Consider the following 15,985-nt stretch of genomic DNA (forward strand, 5'->3'; position numbering starts at 1 on the left):
GGTTCGCCTGATTAATCTTTTACAGCTCGGCCTCTTTCTCCAGGAACCTCTTCAGGCCGCACATTCATTCGAAATGCCCACTAACTCTCAAAAAGCCCATTCGTGTTCTCCCACGTGTCTGTCTGTATATCTGGGTTCAGGTGTGTGTTGATGCTTCAGCCTGTCCTTTATACCCACAAATGAATGCCAGCAGCTGTTTATTGAGTGCAGAGCGGTACTCCTGGTCAGGGCTCACTCCTCCCTTAGCCTGTAAACTTGCAGGGACCACTTATATCCTGAATGTGTCATTGCTTCAGTGCTCAGAATGCAGTGAGTACTTAGGGAATATAGTGGTTATGCATGATGATGATGATGATAATGATGATGATGATGATAAAATTTGCATAATATTAGTGTTCCCAACCTAAATACTGAATATCCCAATATGGCTAATGTGATATTAGGGAAATACTCTTTTTTTCTTAATTTAAATTTTAGTTAACATACGGTGCAATATTGGTTTCAGGAGGAGGACCCAGTGATTCATTTCTTACGTACAACACGCAGTGCTCATCACAACAAGTGCCCTTCTCAATGCCCATCTCCCCCCACCTCCCTCCATCAACCCTCAGATTGTTCTCTATTATTGAATCTCTTGTGGTTCGTGGAAAATTTTCCTTCCATTCATGTGCCTTTGTAAGTTTGGGCATATATTACAGATCCATAAATATTCATATATTATAGGTAAGTTTCCAATGTATGCAAATCATTCATTTTACTAAGGAAAAGCACTCTAGGTCATTTCTCAAAAAATGCAAGTGAGATAAGTAAGTGGGATCAGAAATTTTGAATGAGGCCTTCCAGAAAGTAGCAGAGTTTGGTTTTCTGATGCCTTCGCCCAAAACACCATGACCCTGTGGCTATCACTCCTGGCTCAGCATGTCTCAGAGTGTGGAGATGTAGTCTCAGTGCACAGAGCCCTCAGTCACCTAGTAAGCCCAGGCAGTGTGTTGTAAGAGCTGGATGGACAGCACCGTCACCACGGTCACCGGCCCCTGCCGCGGGAGGTTGTGCTGTGACTAAATGTCCAACACTGCCATGCCAGTGCCTGCTCCAGAACAGCTTCAGTGCAACACAGAAGGAAAACATCTCCAAGAACTACTTATATCTCTGCCAGAGAAGAGGCATCGTTCCCAGGATCTCCCAGGCCCAAGCACAGGTCACTCCTTCCCAAATCTTAATTGCCATGGTCCACGTTTTTCAGTCCCTGGAACTGATGACAGTGAGATAGTCCTCAAGCCAGTGAGCATTAAGAGCAAAGACATCTTTCTCCCCTGGGCAAAATCAAAGTTTCAAGATACTCCTGAAAACATCTCTAAAATCCTTTCCCCTCAGAAACTCCTTAAAGCATTCAGCATTAAACGTACTTATCTGGGGGCGCCTGGGTGGCTCAGTCTGTTAAACATCTGACTTCGGCTCAGGTCGTGATCTCACGGTTCATGAGTTCGAGCCCTCCTCTGGTGAGCTTGATTCCCACTCTGGGCTCTGCATTTTCTGTCTCTCTCCCCTCTCTCTGCCCCTTGCTCACTCTCTGTCTCTCTCTCTCTCTCTCTCAAAATTAAATTAATTAATTAAATTTTAAAAAAAAATTTAAAGTATTTCTCTGCTCTGAGATTCTGATGTATTTCTGCATTATTATTCATAGACTCCCTTGCCAGAGCAGGAAGGCCCAACTGTGGGAACAGTGGGAACTTTCGAACTGATGAGCTCCAAAGATTTAGCATACCAGATGACAATTTATGATTGGGAACTCTTCAACTGTGTGCATGAGGTAAGGTGCTGGGCGGAGAGCATAGGTAGGTACCATCGCAATTCTGGATGGAGCCTGCTGGCGTTGCTCCCGTGACAGCGTCGGTTATGTGCTGCAATGTGGAAACCACATGATCCTTTTTGTAAATATTGAGTTGATTAATAAAGCCTATTGTAAAGTCTTTGAGTATTAAAGGAAGACCTTAATGGTTTACAGTTAAGCTATGGCTTCCTGAGTATATGAGTATATTAAGCCAGTTGCACCTAGTGCATAGTTACATATTTAGCAAGCCTCTCTGAAACCCATTGCTCTGCAGTACGAGTTGAATCCTGGCCAGTGATCGTATCCACATGTGCTGACCCATGTCAATTTGCCTTGACAAATAGAGAAGCCTCGTTGGTGTTTTGATTGAAAAACAAAGAAATAAAATTGTTTTCCTTTCTTTTCTAGCTGGAGCTAATCTATCACACATTTGGAAGGCATAATTTTAAAAAGACCACAGCAAACTTGGATTTGTTCCTGAGGAGATTTAATGAAATTCAGTTTTGGGTTGTCACTGAGATTTGCCTTTGTTCTCAGCCCAGCAAGCGTGTTCAGCTCTTAAAAAAATTTATTAAGATAGCAGCCCAGTAAGTATCATTAGCTTAAGAAGAGAAAAACATTTGAACTGCATTTTCATTTTATTCCCTTAGGCTGCACCATTTAAAAAAAAAAGCAAGATATAAGATCTTCTTATGCACAAGGAACAATGAGAAGAGCTGAGAATAACTGAACTCTTATAAAAGATTAATTTCATATGTCTTTTGGAATACTGGACATCAATATATAATAAATTCATATCTTACAGCACTGATGCCGCCGTCAAAATCATGATCTCTTTTTGCTCTGAACTACTGTGGCTTTGTGCCTCCTCCAGTTTAATGAGTCCTTCAGCTAACAAAGTTATAGAAAAGTTGTATTTAGAAGACTGTTCAAGTCAATGTCCAACATGACACCATCTGGCCAGTAGAGGGCAGTAGAAACATGCATGTACATCAGCACGACCCAACTCAGCCAGAATAAAATCAGTAAAATGCATAAAGCCGATCTAACCTAGTACATGAAAATCATCTCCGTCAACATCAGAAAAAGCAAGCAACTTATAAATATTCTGTTTAATAGCACTTCATGGGAAACAATTTATTTACTGCAGGGGCCAGTTAGATTTCTCCCTGACATGAATTTAATCTTCTCCTGCTATTTAGATATGCCTGACAACCTCCTGTTTACTTCCATGTTTTTGGTATCACCACAGTGCTAAAAATAAAATGCTAAATGTGGCCCATGGCTGGGAGACTTCTTTCTAAATTCAGGGAGCTCTAGCACAGGAAGGTGGGGAGCACAAGTGACCCCAGCTAGCAATTTTCTTGAGCCAAATAGTTAAGATCCCATACAGAGCCTGATTTCCAGAGCTAAACAGAAGTAAAGGCTGCTTGACATTTTATACACGTCAGCCTGCCAAATGCTTCGAATTATTTTGCCAAAAATTTGAGGGTTCAACAGCATATCCAAATCCTCAGATTCAAAGGCTGTTATCTCTTAATTTGGAAAAGCTGCTTTTTTGAAGAAAGATTTGGTAAAATGTTACTTATGGATTTCTAGTCCACAGGGTAGCCACTTTTTCTAGGAGACTGAATGGTCTTGTTACAAGGGACAGGTGCCTTTGCATATTTGGAAGGAGAGGATCACCGAAGCTCTGAAAATGTGCTTTCCTGTGGTAAAGGGCACCTTCTCCCTTCACCTTGGCCTGGCAGTGCTGGGTTTAAGAAGGGGAAGAAAACAATCTGCACACCTGTGTGGGAGATAAGAAAGCCTCTGGATTTTCCCAGTCCCAGTTATTTTACAGTGGTAGCGTAAGAGAGCCTTTCAAAACCTCAGGAGTTTTTTAAAATGTTTTTGTCTTTTTTACCTTTCTTCTTTCTGATTATGGAAATGCGTAGGTAGCTTTGGCCCTTGGTATAAATTGGTTTATCTTATTTAACCTTTACTAAGCTGTGCCATACTGCAGTGGAGCTGTTTACACAGCCCGGCTGGAAAAGATTCTAACCTCTCATAAACCAAGATCTATAAGAATGCAATTTAACCTGATAGCATGTTTTACATGTTTTCAGAGAACTTTGACAAATTCTATTTAAGGTCTTTGACTTGACCAGAACTTTATGAAGTTAGGGGTTCAAGTTATGATCCCCCTTTACAGATTAGGAGACTGAGGCATAGGGATATTTCATGACTTCCCTAAGGTGATAAAGTTAGTTGGTAACACTGACCAGAGAAGTGACCAAAAAGGCAGGTCTGTGTGCCTGCGTTTCCTTTCAAGATCACATGGATAGGATAAAGGTAAACACATGTTCCTTCAGTCCCTGAACTGAGAGCCGCCGCCCCAACACAGCAAAGTCCTTGCTTACTCTTTCACCAGTGGCATACGATGCACAATAGCTTCTCTGAAATCTATCTTCCTCCTGCCACACAGACCATTTAAGAATCACTCAGTGCTTCCTCTGTAAAGAGAACACAGGCAGCAAAAGCAATGATTTAATTAGCCTTTTCCAAAAATGTTCATCCAAACAGGATTTAATTATGTTGCAGTCAACTTAGATAACCATATTGATTTGGGGTAAAGGATTTGCACTTGTTGAAAAATTAATTCTTTCCCTTTCTGAGGAGCTATTATGAGGAAATTGGGGATTCCTTTCTTTTTTTTTACATTAAATCATTGCCATTCCAATAAGAATCTTTGATATTGTTCCACAATATTTTTATTCCGAAATATATATTCATAAAGGTTAATAGTTGCATAAGTACAGATGCAGATTGGTCAGCCTCATGGACATCAGTTAAATGCAAAGAAAATAAGGTTATTTTTAAGTCAATTGTTTAGGTTATTTCTCAGCTTCATAGGGATTATAAATTGATCTTTCTCAACAAATTAGAAGCATTCACATGGCAGGTAGAAGTTATGGCGGCTATAGCAATATGACTTCCTTATTCCCTCTCAGGCTGCCAGAGGAGGCATCCGGCTTCAGACGAAAAGTCTGAATGTCTTTGAGGATATTTTGTGTTCCTCTCCTCTTATCCCATGAGATGTCTCCTTCCATGTCCAACAAGGATTTTAGGAAGCCTTGGGATCATAGTAACAATCCCTAGGGTAGGGGCCTTTCAATTCCTTCTCAAAACCTAGACCTAGATGACCAGAACCATCTCCTTTCTACAATTACAGTGGGAAGTCAAATAGCCGAACGTGGTCATCCGAGTGGAACTTCTACAGTGCATTAAATCTATCATTGTCTGTTCTCCTAAAGAGTCCTGACGAATATTAATGACTATCAGAAAATAGAACTTTAATTTTTTTAAATCCCACTCCAAAGTGGCATTTTACTCAAACATGTGCCTCTTGTGTTTCAGCTGTAAGGAGTACAAAAATCTGAATTCCTTTTTTGCCATCGTCATGGGACTGAGTAACGTTGCTGTGAGTCGCTTGGCACTCACGTGGGAGGTAAGCTTCAGCTGAGATCCAGCTGTGACTTTCGCCTTAAGAATAAAAACACAGGCTCACCAGTGAGTTTTTTAATAGAAATATCACTCACACTGGTATAACAATGGAAAAGGTGGGACACTTTGAGGGAAGTGACCTGTCTTCCTTTTTCCAGTTGCCTGAGAGTGTGCATTTAAGAAGGTATTGTCCTTTTGTGCGGGGGAGGGGGGGAGGCGAATGAGGGGGTCTCAGCTTCTTGGTCTATACGATGTAAATAATACATCTGGCTCCTACGTATAACACAAATCAACATCGTTGCTTGGATGATTTCAAAGGTTTTTTTTGTTCATAGAGTCTGTTGTTCTCTGGAGTGTCTGCTTATTGCTTTTGCAATAAGCCTTATCTATAATTGAGAGGACAGAGGGTCCATTTTTAACCAAGTAGTCATTTTGCTCCAGAGAAAATTAGCCAGAACGCCAACTGTTTGCCCAGTTGAGTACTAAGTATCTCTTAACCGCCTGGCTGACCACTCTGTGTATGGGGGAACAACAGTTGGCTAATACTCAGGTTGGGGTAAAAGCTATGCAGGTGTGCTATGAATTTCTTTGGCAAATATGACTAGTAGTTTGTTGACAGTTGGTTAATTTGTGCTACTCATCTCTATCACCTAAGTATTCAAAATGTGCCTGACCCCGTACATGTGGTATATAGTTGAAGAAATACTAATCTCTAATAGAACATACACACAAAAATAGACTCTTACTAAAAATAAAAAAGTATGTGTAAGTGGGACACAAAAAGAGGTCAAGGAGTAGATAACAGAGACTTAATTTGCAGGGGTGCTTTAAAAAGGCACCAAAAGCAGCTGTTCGCATCTCTAAATATTTTCCTTAAAACATTTCCTTCCCCACTTCCCTCTTGAAACCGTTGTCTTTCTCGGTCTCTCCTAAATGTTTCCATTGTTTATAGGACAGGTCCTCACAAGTTCTTCTGTCTTGGGTTTCTCTTAAAATTCCAGGCAGATGCAGCACACAGCAGCTCATCCCCTGAATATAGGAATGAGGGAATTGGTGAGGCCTGCGTGCCACGCAGCTGTATCGTCTTCCAGCTGGTAAAAGGACGGAGTTAGGGCTGCCACTCAATGAAGCAATGAAGCCATTATGCAGGCTCCCCTGTCTTGCAGCCCAAGGCTCTTAGAATCCGTGGAAACCTAGGGTTCCCCTTCAGGCAGGGTGCTTTCCCCAGCCCGTTTCCAGCTTCTGATGCCCGTACAGAGTCCAGATGATTTGGTTGGGAAAATCAAAGAAGGGATAAAGCCTTACAGGGGTCCCAGAAGGCCAGGTGTAGGTATCACATAACAGCAGCCAGATGTTAAGGCCATAGCATGGTGGAGACATGACCAGAGTCTCCTTTCTTGTCTAAAGAGAGAAATAGGAGGCAGCTTGGGTCGAGGTGGGGGTGAGGGAGGGTGCAGTCAGCAAAAGGAGACAGTTAATTGGCCAGTCCTTCATTGTCATGGGGAATATGAAGAAATGCATCAGTCTGTAAGCATTCAGCATAGAGAAAATTCAGAAAGAGAAAATTAACCCCTCCTCATTTGTAAGTTTTTACTTCATAAGGTGAAATGTAATTATATCATTCTGCAGAAGACCCCTCATTCATAAGCATCTTTGATTCGGGTCGATCTCCCCAAATGAATGCACTTCCCACACAGCTCCAGTGGAGAGCATGATGCCTCTCCCAGGAGCAGGATGAGAGAGGGCACCTGGCCTCCCGGAACTACGGAGCACACGTGAAACCAAAACAGGAGGAAGAGTTAAACCGCAGGGAAAGGGAATGGTCCAACCTGGAAGGGAAAGACCACTCTGAGGTCAAGCAAATGGGAGTTAAATCCTGGAGTGCTTTCTTGGCAGCACTGATGCTGTGGGCAGGGTAACTCTTCATTGTGGGCTATTGTGTGTGATGCCAGATGCTTGGCAGCGTCCCTGGCTTCAGCCTACTACCTACCAGTAGCACCTGTCACTTCGTCCCACCCCAGGTGTGACCACAGGAAATATGTGCAGACATCACTAAATGGCCCCTAATGGATGTGGGGTGAGAGGTGCAAAACTGAGCCCAGTTGAGAACCGTGGGTCTGGAAGCACAGAGTGTACAGAGATGATAGTATTAAGACGCACAAAAGTATTCATCACCTTATACCCTCCTGCCTTTGACCCAAATGTCAGCTAAGTAAAGAAAGAGAGAGAGACTGATCTAACCAAAAAATGTAATTCACTTCTAATTTTTAAAGTTCATGGAAAGTTATCGGCTAATGTGGTGATTTGGATACTACACGTGGAATGAGATCCTTGCATCCTTTGATGCGTATCCCAGCTCTCATCCCTTCGGACATTCCCTCTGAGCAAGGATATCAGATTTCCCAGAGCCCTAACTTGAAAAGAGGTACTAGGAAAATGTGCTTGGAGGATACGTGGGAGACTAGTAAGTAAGATTTTTGCACAGATGTTTAAATGGAAAGATGGCAAACTACTTCAGCTATCAGGGAGAAAGAAGAGAGAGAAGCTCTCCTGTGATTGCAGAGCCTAACTGGTGAATCCACTGTTGCCAGTAGACTTCCCTGTGTGAAGCAGAGCTGAGCTCCGGGTCTCTGGGGCCGAGAGTGGTGCTTCTACAGTCTCGGGAGAGGATTCACACCACACTGCTCTGCCTTGGTGCGGCCCTGTCAGAGGAGAAAAGTTAGGGTTCCAAAGATCTCAAAGACGCAGTAAATTAAAAGCTGATTCGATAATGGCCTACTGGTATCGATATGTAGGTACAGCCAGTGGTGCTAACTCAGGTACTAAATTGGTAGAATCATCAGTTTTGGTATACAGCAGGGCAGAGAAATCGTGTAGGAGAAATGCTTGTGTGAAAAAGTACACGCATGGAAGAGAAGCCCTAGAAAGGAGGCAGGTGATGTGAATTACAGAGGCTCTGACCATCATCAGCTGTGCCACGTTGGGCATGTCATTTAAACTGTGAGACCTGGTGTGTCAGGGTGGCTCAGTCAGCTAAGCATCCAATTTTGGCTCAGGTCATGACCTCACAGTTCAAGGTTCGAGCCCTGCCTTGGACTCTTGCTAACAGCTCAGAGCCTGGAGCCTGCTTGGGATTCTATGTTTCCCTCTCTCTCTTTCTCTCTTTTTGCCCCTCCCCTGTTCTTTCTCTCTCTCTCTCAAAAATAAATAAACATTGGGGCACCTGGGTGGCTCAGTCAGCTGGGTGTCCGAATTCAGCTCAGGTCATGATCTCATGGTTTGTGAGTTTGAGCCTCGCATCAGGCTCTGTGCTGACAGCTCAGAGCCTGGAGCCTGCTTCGGATTCCGTGTCTCCCTCTCTCTCTGCCCTTCGCCCACTCACACTCTGTCTCTCTCTTTCTGTCTCAAAAATAAATAAACATTAAAAAAAATTTTAATAGGGGCACCTGGGTTGCTCAGTCGGTTGAGCGTCTGACTTTGGCTCAAGTCATGATCTCACTCATTGGGTTTGAGCCCCACATTGGGCTCTGTGCTGGCAGCTCAGAGCCTGAAGCCTGCTTCAGATTCTGTGTCTCCCTCTCTCTCTACCTTTCCCCTGCTCATGCTCTGTCTCTTTCTCTCTCAAAATAAATAATTTTTTTTAATTTTTTAATAAAAAAATAAACATTAAAAAATAGTAATAAAAATTTTACAACTGTGAGACCTAATTTCTTCCCTATATTAAACAAAGGTTTAGTCTATTCACATAAATATTTATTAAGCAGTAACTGTGTACCTGACACTTGTTTAGGCACTGAGGACATAGCCATAAACAAAACTGGTAAGTTTCTGTTCTCATGGAGTTTACATTGTAAGAGAAGGGGAGGATTGAAATAGGTGGTCTTTAAAACTTTAAATCCTAATATTCTCTAGTTTAAATTCCTAACTGTGGGAATCAGAGAATTTGAAAGATGTTAGAGGAGGTGATTCCAAACCACATGTGGTCTGAGAGTACAGTCTTCCTTATAAATAATTAGAAAATATTATGAAAACAGTAAGACCAAAGGATCCATAGTTAACTTTTGTTTCCACTAGGTTAAGAGCTTTAAAAGATAAGTTTTCTATATTCCAGAATATGCTCAAATTACAAGACAGATTACAGTCTGGCCTGTGTTAGAGATGTTTGATTAAGAGCCAAAGAAATACATTTCCCCTAGACGTGGTAACACGTGATACATATCTAGATATTGAATCTGACATATGAGTGTTCATTTCATTAACAGAAACTGCCAAGCAAATTCAAGAAGTTCTATGCGGAGTTTGAAAGTTTAATGGTAAGTGACAGTGGCTTCTTTATTCTCTTCACTGTGTGCATTAATCCAATTTCTGATTAGCTGAATTGAAGTTCTCATTTCAGAAATTTTACCTGTCCTTGTATGACTTTAAGAAGTTTATGATCCCATTTTAGTGCTGCTAAAACAAGCATGTCTGACTAATGAATGGCACCCTGAGGAACTAACTTAAAGAGGACTTATGTCCCACATAAGGTCAATTTGTGTAACTAAGAAAAGCAGTGTAATAGGATCCTTTCCGCCTAGCATAGGTTGGCTATGGGTTGGAAGCTGCATTTTCCTTGGCTTGCCAAAATTATTGTTCCCCATTGGCTGGGAGGTGTTAACAGACAGAGAAGGAGTAAGTGGGTCTTGGTAGGAGTGATGGAATGGTTTCGGAGAGGGCACGTGGGGGCTGGCTGTGTGAGGCAGAGAGGAGGGGAGTCAGAACTCCCAGGAAGGAGGGGGTGCTTCAGGAGAGGGGGATCTCGTGGGTGGGGTTTGTTTTACACATTTTGTATTTGCTCTCAAAGGGAGTCTCCCTCTCAAGCAAAAAAAGGAAACAAAAAGCAAGTTATTTTCATATCAGACGGTAAGTTGTCTGAAAACAAAAATCAGGGGTGTCTGGCTCAGTTGGTTGAGCATCTGATTCTTGATTTCAGCCCAGGTCATGATCCCAGGGTTGTGGGATCGAGCCCGGTGTCAGGCTCTGTGCTGAGCGTGGAGTCTGCTTTGGAATTCTCTCTCTTCCTCTCTGCCCCTCCCCCACTGGCTTAGATAGATAGATAGATAGATATAGATATAGATAGATTCACACACACACTTCTCTCTCTCTCAAATAAAAATGTTTTAAAATAATAAATAAATAAAGCAAAAATCAATTTAACTAAGTCTCTATCTTTTATAGCTATACTTGAAAACTTCCTGACTGGGATAACAAACCTAGGTGTGTTAGGAGACACACTACGTGTCACTAAATACGTGTCATTAGTCATTAACCAGCATCTCTTTGTTTCTCTGAAGGATCCTTCTAGAAACCACAGGGCCTACAGGCTGACAGTAGCTAAGCTGGAGCCTCCTCTCATCCCCTTCATGCCTTTGCTCATTAAAGGTAATTCTGAGGCGGGGCACTTGGGTGGCTTAGTCGGTTAAGCGTCCGACTTTCGCTTAGGTCATGATCTTGCGGTTCGTGGGTTTGAGCCCCACGTCGGGCTCTGTGCTGACTGCCAGCTCAGAGCCTGGAACCTGTTTCGGAGTCTGTGTCTCCCTCTCTCTCTGACCCTCCTCTGTTCACGCTGTCTATCTCTCTCTCTCCTAGAAATAAATAAAAATTAAAAAAAAAAAAGGTAATTCTGAGGGAACCCACAGGTCAAGCCAATGATGAGTGTGTGGGGAAGAAAATGAACAAGAGCCTCATCAGACTGATCTCTTTGGAAAGAACAGTCCCATCCTTTCCACCTTCGTCATCACCTCCTCTCCCCCTCGACTTTTCCGAAAGGGTTGGGAAGATTAGGGGAGGAGCAGGGATCCATGATTTGGAAGACTTGCTAGGGAAACAGAGAGTTAGTTTGGAAATTTTACTAAGCTCAGGTAAAGTGCTTTCAAAAGTTAAACACCTAACATAAAAAGAACTATTATCAGCTTTTTTCAACTGCAGTGTTATGCAAATCCTCCAGCATAATCTAATGGTGCTATTGTGGTTTCTTAGTCTGACATATTTCTGTTAGTGATTAGAATGTGACTTTTATTTCTTTGCAGATATGACATTTACTCATGAGGGGAACAAGACGTTCATTGACAATCTAGTAAACTTTGAAAAAATGGTACGTACAGTATTATAACCTTAACCACAATGTTTCTTTAAAATAAAATTTGCATTTGTACTAATAAAGGAAATAATTTCTGTATGTGCTGCCATGTTCAAAAGGTAGTTATGCATAAAGGAGTTTTGAAATATTTGGTTCAAATTGGCTACCTATTTTAGTCTGTCAGTTCTCTTTTGTGCAATTGAATGGTATTTGTGCTGCAGTTCACAGCCCCAGCTAGCTTTTTGCCATGTGCTTCGTCCTTGGCTGCCTGTTGCTAAAATGCGTGAATGTTCCAGAGTGACTCCCATGTTGTTGTTTGTTGTAAGGTTTGTAGAGCTAGACTTCCCCAGGATGCCTTTGAATTGTTTATCTGCTGAGCCCGACTTTAGTGCATGTAGGTAAAAGGCAACTCCATAGCAGATCTTTCTTGTGGAGTATTCATCTAAATGTATAAACAAATCAAGTTCACCCAAGTTCAGAGACGGAACTCGAACATCTTCACAACCGAAAACAATTTTTTAAAAAAATAACAGAAGTGGAACTGGCACATATTCAGTATTCCGCAGCTCCCTTCATCAAGGAAAAGCTGTTATCTGGCATTTAGTTACTTTGCAGTTTATTTTCTTATCTTCCGTGAAGCAATAAAGCAGGTCATGCCAAAACCTATCTTTAGCTATGTAGTGCATATTAATGGAATGCTCCATTGTCTTCTAAATCCTTTGGCTGCAGCCTGGATGGATGGGGTGTTACAGCGTTATCTCTGTGTGGGTAAGCATCTGCCTGGGGGTATGGTTTGCACTGGTGACTGTGGCACTTCAGGAAGAGCTCAGAACTTAGGAGTTCAGGAGACACGCGGTTCAGTTCTCAGCTTCGTTTCTTGTAGCGGTCCCTCCAGTTCTCAGTGGGGCAGTTTCCCCAACAGGAAGTGGCGATCGTGCCTACTCTGTCCATGTCTGGAGGTTGTTGATGGGTCCGGGGTATATAAGTGTTCCTGTAAGCCATAGAGCACTGTAGAATTCTTCTTAGAAAACTGTTCTTCCATCATTCCTTGATACCAGCTGGTATGTATGACTCCAGGACAACTGGAAATATCATGCATTGATCCTGTAAGGATCACACCGTCCAGCTTTGGGAATGAGAAGCCCGGCCCGGTGAAGAGGTACAGCCATTGCTGGGCAACAGGTTTCCATGTCTTCAGCATGTTAGGAAATAGCACGTGAGTTCACACCTCCTCAAAAGGACTCTATGCTAGATGGCAAATATTTCCCCACCGGTCTTCCCCTCCAAAGGCAGAGTATGGACATCTCTAATACCGTGTCAGTTTAGAAATTCTTTGATCAAAGGAGAAAACATTCTTTTGTCTTGCTCACTTGTTAGTATGGAGAATTAAACATATTTCCCTGATTTCTCAAAACTTGTTTGCCAGAAATGAAAGATTTAGCAAATAAGTAAAGAACCTTCCAGATCACTTACGCAGAAATGCAAACTGAGGGGTAGCTAAGCCAACTATTTGACTATAAAATATACATGTGCACAGAGGCGAAGAAGTCAGAGTTTCCTAAATAATTGACTGAGCTTTAGAACTTTTGATCATGAAAGTCAACTGAACAGAACAAACAAGAATAGCAAAACTATCTGTCAAGGAGAATGAAAGTTGTTTCATCTGGGCTTTTAGATCTTGGTGTTACATTCGTAACCTTCAAAGGAAAAGTCACATTCATTGGATATTAAGAGAATTCCCCTTCCTCACTTCTCCACTTCATGCCCACAGCCGTGGGTTCTTAAACACCTAACTGTGAGAAGAGACCCTTCACACCCTGCTCCTCACACCCCGTTCTCGGAGAGATTCCACTTTAACTTAAAAGCAACTGAACGGCCAAGATAGCAGCTCAGCTGTGATAACAGAAACCTAAATTGACAATGGCTTAAGCAAGCCAAGTATATGTCTTCTTTCATGTGAATGTCTAAGCGAATGCGCAGGCTCATGAAGCGGTCCAGATTCCGGGCCTCTCCTCCCTTGCCATTTCACCATGGTCCAAGATGGCAGACCAGCACCACCCCATCACAGGCAGAGGGAGGGGGAAAGGGAGAAGGTGAAGAGAGTGAAGGGAGTGCTGAAAGAGAACTGTTTAGTTCTCTACTATAACAAATATAAATGGGATTTCATTTAATAAATCACACCACGAGAAAGTTTAATTTTACAATTGCCTTTCTGTGAGTTTAATGTTACTGGCAAATGAAATTTGATTTGATTTGATTATGTTTTTTAAACCTGACCTTGACCAACTTTGACACTTGTTGTCAGCTTTCCAACCTTCTCTCTCTGTAAACAAGACCGCCGCTGCTCCCGTAGCATCACCCCTGCAACGTACAACTCCCACTAGTGGCCCCCGCTCCCACTGTGTGTCTTGGGGAAGGATACATCTCTGTTTTCAAGTTGATGTCCAAGCCACTTCCGAGGCATTCATCAGCAAGGCCAAGGTGGTGAGCAGAGCTGGCAGCCTTTGTGAGGCTGGTAGGTGGTATCCCCAGAGGGAACTCCTGCCAAGGGCAGAAGTCACCAGGGACGCCAGGAACACAGATGCCTTTTCTTGGTGGCCGCATTGCTGGTTCACAGCAAACTACTGTGCCAGCCCTCAGTATTTTTATTTTGAACCTTTTTTTACCCTTGAGGTATGAAATGAGGATTAGAGAAATTGTTGCATATTGGTTTTCAGGATTTATGAGTATGAACAAAAGAGAATTCACACTCTGATCCTTATGCAAAAAAAAAAAAAAAAGGCAGACATCCTTTCATTTGGGGGGAACATAAAGGAGTATTCAAAAAAATGTTTGAATAAAGCCCTTTGTATCTTTCTATGGCATACATGAATATTTATAACATTTAGGAGGTAGAGTAGCAATGGATTAGAGGATAATATGCTGGCTGGCTGCCACTACCCCAGGCTGCATAAAGCATGCTGATAGCCACGGATGCTACTGTATTAGGAGCTTGGTTCTATTTCAGACATATCCATATTTAGGTGTATTTATTTATGAACATTATTTTAAAGATAGTCATCTTATTTGGAATGAGAAGCATGGGGCAAGCTTCTACACTTCTGGAAACATTAACAGAAGCTAATTCATTGAGGAAAGAGAAATGCTTTGAATCCTTTTATTTCTGTTTCAGTAATTATGGCATTACATAATTAGCAACAATATGTTTTCTATCACCAATAATATTATTATGAAATCCGTGGAGAAAGCATCAGACTAATATTGAGCTATGGAGGAAAGAGCCTCCAAGTAAAAATCAAAATGTTCAAATACATCCAGTTCTCAGAACTTTCCAACACAGTTAATCTGCAAGAGGACCTTGCAAGTGTATCTCTTTATAAAGAACTCACAAACTGGGCTAAAAGCAGATTTTCCAAAAGATATGTTTCAAAGCAATGCAATATGTGTTGACTGTTCAGGCAAAGAATTTTGCTAGGAAATATAAAGAAATCCCATAATCCTTGGCTGTTTGGATATTATTTATAGCTAAGAAGGTTAAACATAAACATGTGAAATTTAAAAGCAAAAAAAGATATAAAAACTAGTTCACAATAGCAATAAAAGAAATGTCCAAAAGAATTCAAAGAGAGGTAACTTCATGCAGCTGTATCAACAAAACCATGTTAAATACAACAACATAATATAATCAAATCCAGACTTGTTACCCAGAGCACCATCCAGCCTCACCTCACACTTCATCTTCTCTGTATTCAATCCAAGTTGGCAAGACCAACCTTTCTTCTCTTTTTTTTTCCTGCCTCAGGGCCTTTGCACTAGTTGCTGCCTTTGCCTGAAACTGTCTCTCTGCTAGTCTTCACCTGTCTGGGCTTTCTCATCATTCAGTTCTCAGCTCATGTGTCCCCTCCTCCAAGTGGTCGTTTCTGACCACCCTTCAAACATTCTTCTTGACTTGGATGTCTTCCCCACTAGAATATAAGTGTCCTAGACCACGTATTTTATCAGTTTGTTTCACTGATATTTCTCCAGCACCCAAAAAGCTGTCTGGCACATCATAAGTATGCAAGAATTATTTGTTAAAAGAATCATATTCCAGTGTTGGGCCTAGTGAGATAGGACACTGAAGCATTTTTAAAGGATTTTATATAACAAAATTGAATCCAAAAGTGTTTTCTATTAGAACATTTGATTAAGCAGAATGCCTCAAGCATTTTGCATTACTGAGAGTTTATGCAAGATGACTCCCTTAGCCTTCTTTCTGTTCCTAACTGGCCATCAGTCTGCCTCCCCTCCTACCTGCGGTGCTGTGTCTGCTTCTCGTTGTCTTTTCCTGAATACAGAGGAGCACAATAGTCTGCATGTGCCTGGACAGGCACGTGAGCTACCATGTCCCAGGGCCACGATATGTACAATATACCATGAGCATCTTGCATGTTACCTGTGCGTGTCTGTGTGTCACGTGCCTCTTGGATCTAAAAGACCCATACTCAGGAGACAGGGGTCTGGGTTCTTCCTCAGTGATGCATATAGTGGAGCCTGGCTGAGCTCCTGGG

At 42.0% G+C, this 15,985-nt stretch overlaps 1 protein-coding gene across 8 annotated transcripts in view; it reads left to right on the plus strand.

Annotated features, from left to right (window-relative positions):
* Window positions 1-15,985, plus strand: part of RAPGEF4 (Rap guanine nucleotide exchange factor 4) — a 288,709-nt gene that overhangs the window by 263,184 nt on the left and 9,540 nt on the right. For all 8 annotated transcript variants that reach the window (XM_077751097.1, XM_077751098.1, XM_077751099.1 and 5 more), the window contains 6 exons: window positions 1,685-1,810; window positions 2,240-2,418; window positions 5,231-5,321; window positions 9,580-9,630; window positions 10,651-10,738; window positions 11,386-11,450. In XM_077751097.1, coding sequence (XP_077607223.1) covers window positions 1,685-1,810; window positions 2,240-2,418; window positions 5,231-5,321; window positions 9,580-9,630; window positions 10,651-10,738; window positions 11,386-11,450 — 600 coding nt within the window. The remainder of the gene's footprint in view (window positions 1-1,684; window positions 1,811-2,239; window positions 2,419-5,230; window positions 5,322-9,579; window positions 9,631-10,650; window positions 10,739-11,385; window positions 11,451-15,985) is intronic.

Source organism: Crocuta crocuta, unplaced genomic scaffold (genome assembly GCF_008692635.1).
Source record: "Crocuta crocuta isolate KB4526 unplaced genomic scaffold, BGI_CrCroc_1.0 scaffold219, whole genome shotgun sequence".
Classification (NCBI taxonomy): Eukaryota; Metazoa; Chordata; class Mammalia; order Carnivora; family Hyaenidae; genus Crocuta; species Crocuta crocuta.